This window comes from Zingiber officinale, chromosome 11A (assembly GCF_018446385.1).
Source record: "Zingiber officinale cultivar Zhangliang chromosome 11A, Zo_v1.1, whole genome shotgun sequence".
Classification (NCBI taxonomy): Eukaryota; Viridiplantae; Streptophyta; class Magnoliopsida; order Zingiberales; family Zingiberaceae; genus Zingiber; species Zingiber officinale.
In genome coordinates this window covers 92,537,299-92,547,934 of record NC_056006.1, presented here as the reverse complement: position 1 = coordinate 92,547,934, position 10,636 = coordinate 92,537,299, and the positions used below count along the sequence as shown (strand labels likewise).

General features: G+C 41.7%; 1 protein-coding gene across 1 annotated transcript; it reads right to left on the bottom strand.

The window, feature by feature from the left end:
• Positions 1-610: 610 nt before the first annotated feature.
• Positions 611-2,744, bottom strand: LOC122032166 (uncharacterized GPI-anchored protein At4g28100-like). Its single transcript, XM_042591429.1, has 2 exons — positions 1,741-2,744; positions 611-1,208 (listed from the first exon to the last, which is right to left on the bottom strand). The coding sequence occupies exons 1-2, from the start codon at positions 2,440-2,442 to the stop codon at positions 816-818; spliced, it is 1,095 nt and encodes a 364-aa protein (XP_042447363.1). The 5' UTR covers positions 2,443-2,744; the 3' UTR covers positions 611-815.
• Positions 2,745-10,636: the final 7,892 nt, after the last annotated feature.

Genomic DNA, 10,636 nt, shown 5'->3' with positions numbered 1-10,636 from the left:
CCAACTGAATTACCGATCCAGTCGGTAAATTTCTAGTTCAGTCAGTAGTTTACCGACCAAATTACGAATTCAGTAAGTAACTACCGACTGAATAAATACAGACTGAATCGGTTACCGATTGAATTATCGATTCAATCTGTATTTTTACTGACTAAATTTGAATCAGTCAGTAAATTTCGTTATCCCACCGTCTTCATATGCTGACGGAATAGTGATTCTATCGTTAAAATTTATCGACGAAAATTTAAATTCCGTAGGAGAATATCGATTGAGTATAATTTCCGTTGGTAAACTATATTTTCGACCTAATTATTTCTGATATCATATATTTCGTTGTTATTCCATCAGTAAATCGAAATAAACGGACTGAATTACTATGAAAAATTCAGTCATTATTGGTTATTATTTTTATAGTAATTGTTAACTATGGTTTCAGTTTTAAATATTATCTTAAATATAGATGATAGCTAGATGTTATAATTGATGCATTTGTGGATTGTTTTCTATGCATTGCATTGCTTTCAAGTTCTCTTGGATCTATCACTCTGAACGTGCAACTGGCCTTGTTGCTCATCTTTCCAGTTATCATAGGCTAATGATACTGTCCTGATAAAGAAAAGCTAAAGGACTCCATAAAACACCACAATATATTATATTGTGGAGGAGGAGGACAAAAACAGACAGATTAGAGTGGAAGAATTCAGCCACCAAAAAAAAAAAAAAATGCAACCGAAAAGTAGCTTTGGATAGAAGATGTACAGTGGGTCATTGGGTGGGCAGACAGGTGAACACGGCCGACTGCGGCTCATAGCTAGCTAGTGGAGCCGATAGAGCGGAATGGGCAGCAAAAATGTGGAAGAGAGTACAAGTGCAACAGTTAAAGCTCCGGGCGAAGCACGAGGAGGAGGCGGTGCCGCAGCGGAGTCGGCAAGTTGCTGGAATTGGAGGGAGTCTACGGCGAGCGGCATGTTCTCCTGGTCCGGGCTGCATTTGTAATCCGACGACTCTCCGCCATGGGGAGGGTGGGCGCTGTAGAGAACGGCGCGCAGGACGGCGGAGGCCGTGGGGATATATGCCGTCCGGTTCCTGGCCAGCAGCCACGTCAACCCCATTAGTTGGCAGTCGCGGCCAAACATCCTCGCAGTTCGGCTCCCGCTTTCGCTGCGGTCGCCGTCGCCGCCGCCGCCGCCGCCGCCGTTCCCTTTCAACTGTTCACGAAGAATAAGCTTGAATTAAATCGAGTGTTCATGCAACGAGGCACGTAGAGGGATTGAATGATGCATGTTCTTCATTTATTACACTGAGAGGAAGGAATGAAATTATTGCATACGATGGGAACCCCAAGAAAGACACCAGACCAACAAATTACAGACAACCAAAGGTAAATATTCACACAGAAGGGAAATAATTTGCAACCAGAAGAAACTACTTTACTTCGGGAATTCTGAATAAAATCTGTTGACTAAAAAATTGAAGCAATTCCCATGACATTTTTCGAGCTGAAAAAGTTGAAAGCAAAAGGTTGCCGATCGTTTTCTACGCCATCGCATTCAAATTCTTTATTTTAGCAAAGGGATTAATCCTATTCCATTCCTTTTTGTCACCAAACTCACAATTCAGTCTAAAAAGTTGAATAATTTGAGGAATTAATTTTGGTGAAACATCAAAAAACGAGCAGAAAACATAGAACAAGCAAAACCAACGAAGACAGAGAACAAGAAATGGTGCTAATTTATATACCTTCTCGAGGGAGCGCAAGCACCGGGTGCAGCCGGCGTACGAGGCGTTCAGGCAGTCGCGCTCCAGCTGCCGTACCGCTGCAGTCGGCGTGGCGTTGCGCGGTGGATCCTTTCCGCCGCTGACATTAAAGGCGGCCGGGCACCGAAGCGACCCGACCTGGTGGAGCCGGATGCCGCAGAAGCAGAGCACGGTGTCGCAGGTGGCGTTGGCCCGCGGCAGGCGGATGCCGCGCAGCTCTAGCGCGCTCTGCAACGAGTCCACGCACTTCTGGTTATCGTCCGGCATCATCGGCCCGTCCGCGCCGGCGAGTCCTTGCGCAGCATCCAGCGGCGCCCGGAGCTCGAGCGCGTAGCGCGCGTGCGCGGCGAAGAGCCAGGCGGCGAGCACTGGGCAGCAACGGCTCCGGCCGAGGCCGCCACGGGCGCAGGCGTCGTTGACCCCACCGAAGAGCTCGTCTGAGAGGTCGAGGTGGCAGACGCTCTGGTTGTCGCCCTGGGTGACGGGGAAGGAAGGAACTGTGGCGGAGTCGAAACCGTCGGAACCGAGTGGGTGGAGCTCGAGGAAGGCGGCTTGCAACGTGACTCCGGTGACAAGGTAGAAAGCGAACAGCAAAGCTAAGAGGGAAGAGGGCATTTTTGTTCCTTTCTTCCACTTCCTTTCTGTCTGAAAGTTGGAGAAAGGGAGGAAATCGAATGGAAGCATAGGGAAGGGAAGCAGAGCTCCCCCCTCTCTTTGGTTAATCTCGTGATGCAGGAGAGCTGGTGGAGGAAGAGAAGAGAAGAGAAGAAAAGCAGAGGGAGAGAGATTTAGTTGATTGAATTTGAATCTCCTCCTAAACCTCCTTCCTCCCCTTCATCCCGGTAGACTGAGTTTGAGACTGCGTGAAGTCGAAGACAAAGGGCAATTCTCGGGAGAGATCGGAGGTGTCCGCTCGTAAGCAGCAGCATGTGGATGTGGGATCCTTTTTGGAGTTTGGACGACTCGCAGCAACCCCCACCATTTCACATGGTGAGAGAGACTGGTCGATGGGCTGGAGCAGTGCGTCAGAACAAACAACGCCGCTGGTGCTGTCGTCGTCGCTCACCCCACAGTCAGCTCCGAGGATAAAACAAAACAATAAAAAAACAAACAAACAAAAACATAGCAGTTTATAGTAGTAGTTCACTTAATCACTTCTACCGGTTAACTAGAGTCACCAATATCAGCAGCAGTAAAACTTTGGTAATTTTCGACTCGGCTAAGGCGCCAAAGTGGAACATCCGAAGGCCTACAAGATGCATCGGCGCAGACTGCAATAACTCGACTATAGCCTAAAGTTAGATAGACATCTGGGGCCATCGACTTTTTAACTCGTTCGTTCAATCAAACATAAACTTTAATTGTATGAAATGACCGTATGATGGCAGAGGTGGGCCTCTACGAGATGGCAACAAGAACGCATTATTATAGAATTTCACATGGGTTTCGGTTCTAGCCTTCAGAACCACGTTATTAGTGACAGTGCACATATTATAAGATGGAAAAGACAAAAACCACCGTGAGCTCTGAGAACCGGCGTTATTAGTGACAGTGCATAGTGTTTTTTTGGAGTGAATTCAACTATTTAGTACAGAGCAGTGCTTTTGCAGTGGCCACAAATCAATAGCAGATCTTCCTCTGGGGTATCGCTGATAAAAAAAGACATTATGAGATGTTTCGATCCTGAAATGTTTATCCCAAACACAACAATCTATTTGTTATGATTGTGCCTTCACAACACTTCCAGAAACGGAATAGGGAGGACTACGAAATAAGAAGAAATCCAGCCCCCACCAAAATCGGCACAGAAGGCAATCTCAGATCCCACAATTAATCACACAGGGGGCGGCTGTTTTGTGTGATTTCTCTACCGGAGATGCAGATAAAAATGCAAAAGGACATGTTGGTAGGGTAGGTGAAGCTGTAAAACAACGAATTAAACAAAAGGCAAAATAAAAAAGAAAAGAAAAGGTAGCACAAGAAAGGAGAGAAAACTTCAATCACAGTTTAGCTCGAGATGCCCAGTGGATCAAGCGAAAAGTTATCTATTCTAAACCACATTGGGTGCATCCATCATCCATGGTCTATCTTTATCTCCTTTCTCTCCAGCGGTCAGTGGGTTTTGGTTGCAGGATAGCAGCTGCTTTTGTGCAGGCTGGGCGTCAGGTTATGGGAACGAATCCCTCTCGAGTTACTCCTTACGTAGTGCGTTGCACTAGTAATGAACATCCAACAGCAGGCCAAGAAGACATATGCTTCGTACAAAGCAAAGGCACAGTGTGAAGTCTGCAGCTCCATTCATCGACTCCATCATTTTGTCCTTTGCTGCCGCGCATCGCGTAGGCAGTGCATATGTTGCAAAAAAGTTGGAACCGCCAACCCAGCGGCCCCCTCACCCCGGCCCCACAAGTATGAGAGGGAGTAAATCACGGTGAATACGGGCCCGGCTATGACATGGTGGTCTCAGGTGTTTAGCACGGACAGATATTGATGTTATCGCATTTGCTGCCGCAGACCCTCGACCTCTCGACCCATGTTGCAAGAATTCATGTCATAGCCGGCTGATCCCGCCCGTGGGGGCGCGTAGGCAGTGCATATGAAACCACGACAGGTGAGTGGTGAAGTGCAGCCCCACAACAATCATGCACCTGACCACTATGTACTATTCAATAAAGGATCACCATCAACTAGAAAAGAAAAAAAATGAGCTTGATAAGAGTCGAAAGCATAGTTTACAAAATTACGATCCGGATCGTAGGATCGTACGATCCTACGATCCAGAAGCCCAAAATCGATCCAGAATCGTGCAGAATCGTTTTTGCAGTAGGATCGCAGCAGGATCGGTAGGATCGGTAGGATCGGAGCAGGATCAGTAGAATCGGAGCAGGATCAGAGCAGAATCGGAGTAGGATCGGTGGAAGCTTTGAAAGGTCATAACTTTTGACTCGGATTGAACCACGGGGCCTATAATATATCAAATTAAATCTCGTTCAGATATTTTTAATAAATTTCAAAGTTTATCCTTAACCATTATCTTTTTTTCATCTTATTAGAGTTTTAAATTATTTAAATATATGTTTAATTATTTTTGAGTTAGTTTTTTATCAATAATATTTTGTCATTTATTTTTCTCAAAATAATAAGTTTTTGGATGTCTATTGTCTAGTATTGTGTGGCATCAACCAGTCTTTAGAAGATTATTTCCGACATTCATATTTGAATCAAAGGATTCAATAGCTTCTGTTATATACGTTAGATGCTTTGTTGACATTTAAATTGAATTATCTTATAAATCAAGGAAATATTTTTGACATTGTATGTGTTATTATTATTGTGTTAATAGATATTTTATATTCTTTCATTTTATGATATGAAAATATAAATATTATTACTATGCGAGAATGATAGTTGAATTACAAGTTAATTTAAATTTGTACATGTAGTAATGTAATTTGATGTGTTGAGTGTAAATAATTGCATATATATACAAAATTAGTTATTTATTTATATGTAAATGAGTTTTTTAGGTATTTTTTCTAATTATTAATCATGTATGATAAAATTTTAAGGGTTTTTGGTAGGATCGTACGATTCTACGATCCGATCCTGACCGATCCGATCCTGACCCTAAATCGATCCTGCGTAGGATCGCGATTCTACAAACTATGGTCGAAAGTGACAACGATCGTATGTACGAAAGATATCTCTCAAAAGTTGAATTTAGTGTTTGGTAAAATTACAATCACAGAGTGCATGAGTTATTTTCCTTAGTGATCCCACATGTCATTCGAGTTGGTATATGGTGAGATATTTGTCATATGAGGTCATGGGATCGAAATTCAAGGTAGTCGGGGCATAAATTCTCGGTCTCTGTGCAACCCACCTCACCTGTCACATGCTCGTTCAGGATGCTGTGATTTACTTCCCTCGTGATGACCTTGAGTTGGATACGACGGGGATACTGGAGGCGAACGATTTCGCCTTTTTGTCACATGAGTTATTTTCCTTAGTAGTCTAAGACAGTATGGTTAGTTATCTATTTGTAACTCGATATCTAAGTTTTTAAAAAGATGAAATTGAGAAATAATAACAGAAGAAGGTAACTAGATAATGCCTAAGCGTTGTTGTGATTATAAAAGGATATATTGGAATCTAGCCAGTAGTTCTTCTCGTATCCCTAACAAATTTGGAATCTCTTCCATCATAAGTTGGAAATCATATAAACCAAATTACCCTCTAGGCAAGTAGATCTTAGCTGCAAATGCCTCCTTGAATGGAATAAGATGAGTTTAGGAGCTGTCAATTGATATTTGTTGATGTTGTCTGAAAATGATGGAGATGATGCACGGGGCAGATGACTCTATCGTTAATTGGGAGAAAACTCTAAGATGGAGAAGAGATGACACCTGACACTCCTTCCTAGCACTCCTTTCTGCTCATACCGCAAAGAGAGCAAAGAAAAACGTTAGAACAAGCACCAGGGAGAGGATCAGTGGCGTAAGCACCAAGGACTTGTGCTTGAAGAATGCGGAGACTAAACCTCGTAAATTCGGTCGGCTTTTAGTCCACCCGGGTTAATACTAGGAGTTTTGCTCGTATGAAGAACGAAGAGTGTTGAGTGGGACATTGAGTCCTATATATCCAGACGGTTCTTGGTCCGTCCAGATTTATGTTGAGAGTTATTCCCATAAGATATAAAGAACTATGCCTCGTACCCTTTATCGGATTCAAGTCTGCACGATTTTATACTGGGAGTCATGCTCTTGAAAGGTGATTCATCCGGATACGTGCACATGTACTTTGACCGTCATCTTAACCATTAATTTCATATTATCTCTGTAACGACCCGACCCCTCAGCTCTTTGAGCGACCCAACTGGCGGGTCATTTGGCGGTCCCTTGGCGGTCCCTTATGTCGTCGACCGACAACCCTCGGTCGTGCCGTTACTCACTAGGTCTTCTCACCCCTGACCAGTGGATTTTTGCCTTCCCCAGGATTCAAACTCTAGATCTCCAAACTAAATATTAGAGTTTATGAATCCTGATAGCCAAGTGAGCGGTACCTGTACTTTGACCGTTATCTCATCTTAATTTTGACTGACACGTCATCTTAATCATTAATTTTATATTATCTTTGAGTCTACTCACACCAACACGCCGTATCAATTGTGCAATAAAATGATAAACCTTTTGTCAATGAAAAACATATAAGATTGAGTCTGAATTAGCCGACTGGGTTAGATCCTACAAGGTCTGAAGATAATACGAGTAAAGTTTCGTCGTTAGTTAATTGTCTAACACTAGGATGAAACAATATACATTTAATTATAGTGGTTCCTTCAAAGTTTCCACTGAAGAGAGAAGAATAGAATGGATAAATGGTAAACAAAGTGTCCAGAGTTCGCGTTCAACATGGCGGTGAATTCATTGCAAATTCAGATGCCAAAAGCCACTGACTGGACTCACTGCTATATGAAGGAGACACAAAGCTCCAGTCCTTCTACATAGGAGGTCCGGGGCAGAAAAAAAAAATCCAAAATAAATTTGAGCTCCAACTACTCAAGACCCTAATTACATTTCTAAAAAAATAAAAGTAAAAGACAATATTAAAAATTTTGAAATATGAATTTGGGTTCAACTATTCAAGACCCCAATTACATGTCTATAATACATAATATTAAAAAAAAATTTAAGCTCTCTAAAATTATAGGCTCAGGGTCATCGTCCAGTGTCGCTCTCCTCTAGGGCCGACCCTGATGACACTATATTTCTTGTATTTATTGGTAACTTCCAATCTTTATTTTGTTCGTTCTCCCCTAGAGAATGTATTAGTTCAGTTGCTGACTGGAACTACCTAGGTTGATGAGAAAAACAAATAAATAAATAAATACAAGAGTCAAGGATATGAAGGAAGATAAAATAATTTTATCATAATAAAATATAATTATTATCTTATTATTTTTCCTCCACTAACATTAACATCGTATTACAAACCTTATCATATTATTTCTCCGCCACTAGCACTAACACCATATTACAACTATTATTCTATTATTTCGCCTTCACTAACTCAATTACTAGTTAAAATATGTCAACTCATCGATCCACTAATACACTAATTTTATCAATCCCTCCCTTAAACTAATATTCCAAATGTTATAATCAATTTAAAAAGAGTCAAACTTTTAAATTCCATATAGAAATACCAAGTAACTTTATGAGCTTCTGAAATATAGAAAATTTGAAAGACTTGGTAGAATATCAGCAATTTAATCTTTGCTTCTGTAGTAAACAAGATTAATAACTTCATCATTTGTAAGATTTCTCAAGAAATGATATCTCACATTTATGAGTTTACTTCGACCATATAGCACTGGATTTTTAGAAAGTTTTATTGTCAAACTATTATCACAATAAATCAGAGTATGTCCAACCTCTTTGAAATATAATTTTGTAAAAATCTTTTTTAATAAATAGCTTGACAAGCATCAGATGTTGCAGCAACAAACTTTGCTTCCGTGGTTGATAATGTTGGTCCCTTGCGGCCGACAAGAGGGGGTGAATTATCCTATAAAAAAATAGACACCTTCCTTGACTTATAGCTTGATTAATAAATACACTTGTATAAAAAGAAACTAATTAACAAACAAAAAAAAAGAGACAGATCCTTTACTTGGTTTGCAATCAGGGGATTGTTAATCCAAGACGTTGAAAGCTCACTATCCAATCTCCTTCAGGCGGAGAAGCCTCTTACAACAGTTAAAACACTTAGTTATAGAACTAAACAGATGAAGAATTGTTTACAAGTGTTTTATCTAGCTACTAGGATCAGGCCTATACTTATAGTTCTGATCAGGGCGCCTGGAAGGGTTTCAAGTACCTAAACGTGGATAGAACTTTATCCATATTGCAACAGGTTACGACAAGTGGGGTTTCGATAAATTTTTCGGTCAGGATGCCTAGGCGGTGTCGATACGACTCCCCCAGGGCGAGGCACCCTGGGGGCGCCTAGGGGATCCGGGCGCCTGGACTTGGTCCAAGCGCCCCGGACAGTTAACATTTTGTTAATTGCTTGTTTTCTCCTCGATCCGGCTCCGTTCGCTTGGGTTATTTCAGCCATCTGTAATAGAGCTCACCCGAATCCATTTTCCAACCTTCTAGAGCAACCTTCCGCTCCAGCTTCTAGTCCCTTGGAACCGTTGGGCGCTTCCTTTTCGTCCGCTAGCGTACTCTTCCGTAGTGACTTGTCCCTGGGACGCACAGAGCCCGTCGACTCTCTTTCGTGTCGTCCTTCTCGCTAGCTGCGTCTTTCGCTCGACCTCCTGTGCTCCTAAGTTCCTGTACATTTAGACACAAGGCATCAAAACACAACAAGACCTAACTTGACTTAGTTGATTACATCAAAACTACCACAGGGTATTTACAATCTCCTCCTTTTTGATGTGAGCAACCCAAATTAAGTTAGGATAAAATTAAAAGCAAATAAGATGAAAAATGGCAAGTATAAATTTTGCAATTAAAAATATGCAAAAATCAAGATATTACCCGTTGATAGTTGGTCACTTGCTTAAAGTGACATCATGGGACCCTGACCCATGACACAGGAGGAGATGGATCGAGTTGACTTGGAGTCCCTGGAGACTCACAGACATACGAGAGGAATGGAGGAGGTGTGGGGCACCTGCTTCCAGGACACAGGACATAGCGTGGACAGTGATGATGCAAACACACGAGCAGTTAGACAGAGATAGCAGGCAGTGTTGGATGATACCTTAGCTGAGTATCCGGTACAGAGGACGAGATTGCATCCTGCTTGTGCAGAGGTGACATGGATAGATGGTACACGAGTGAGCACATGTACATGACCATGGTTCCCCTTTCAGATTTGATAGTTCATCATACACGACATAAGGGATTTCAGGATCACCTTGTATGATTGTGCATTTTGATGATATATATTTATCTTTTCATCAAAAAAAATAATAAAAAGAAATAAGTGGGGGAGCGCAATGCTCTCATCTCCCAAAGCCAGTCCAGAGGAGGGATCCCTGTCATGCTACCACGCTGCGTCACACTACCCATGAGTGGACCAGCGGAGCCCTTGACAGAGCAACCTACTGTAACACACCCTGCTTGATAAAAACTACTAACCCATGAGTGGTTGTGTGTGCAGATCCATGTAACTGGCGATGTGCTCAACAATAATGGAGCCAACAATCACATGGCATGCAATCATGCGAGATGATGCATGACACTAAGGATGGAAATATTCTGATCCTATCCATCTCTACCAAAATGTGTACCAAAAGATATATGAATCAAATAATATGATCTAGGTACATTGGTCAGGTATGATAAAATAAATCAATATCCTGAACATAATAAGGCGTGGTATGTCATTACCTTAAGGTCATATATAATCAAAGGAACATGAATGCAACAGCAGGAAATAAATACAACATGCTCAGGTAATAGATAATGATATACCCATGCAAAAATGAACATAAATATTACTAATCATATCAATATAACGTATCAAAATAGATAAGTCAAGGTACCCGCCTCCAATAAGAGGATCGTATCCAAAATAGATCCCTCGTAGAGACACCGTCTCGAATCAAAGTCCTGTGTCACCAATATATATACATTTTTATTTAGCTACAACTCAAATGAATAGCTAAATAAAAATCCTTAAGAACAATTTAGGGAAAACCCCTAAACCATAAACCTCAACCTACCTAAATTAAATCCAATGGTTAACATTGAAGGTGGTTTCACTGCACCTTTATCCTCGCCTTCAATGGTTGACTCTCAGAACTATCGAAGCATTGTCAGTGTCTTACAATATGTTACCATTATACGACCCGATATTGCTTTCG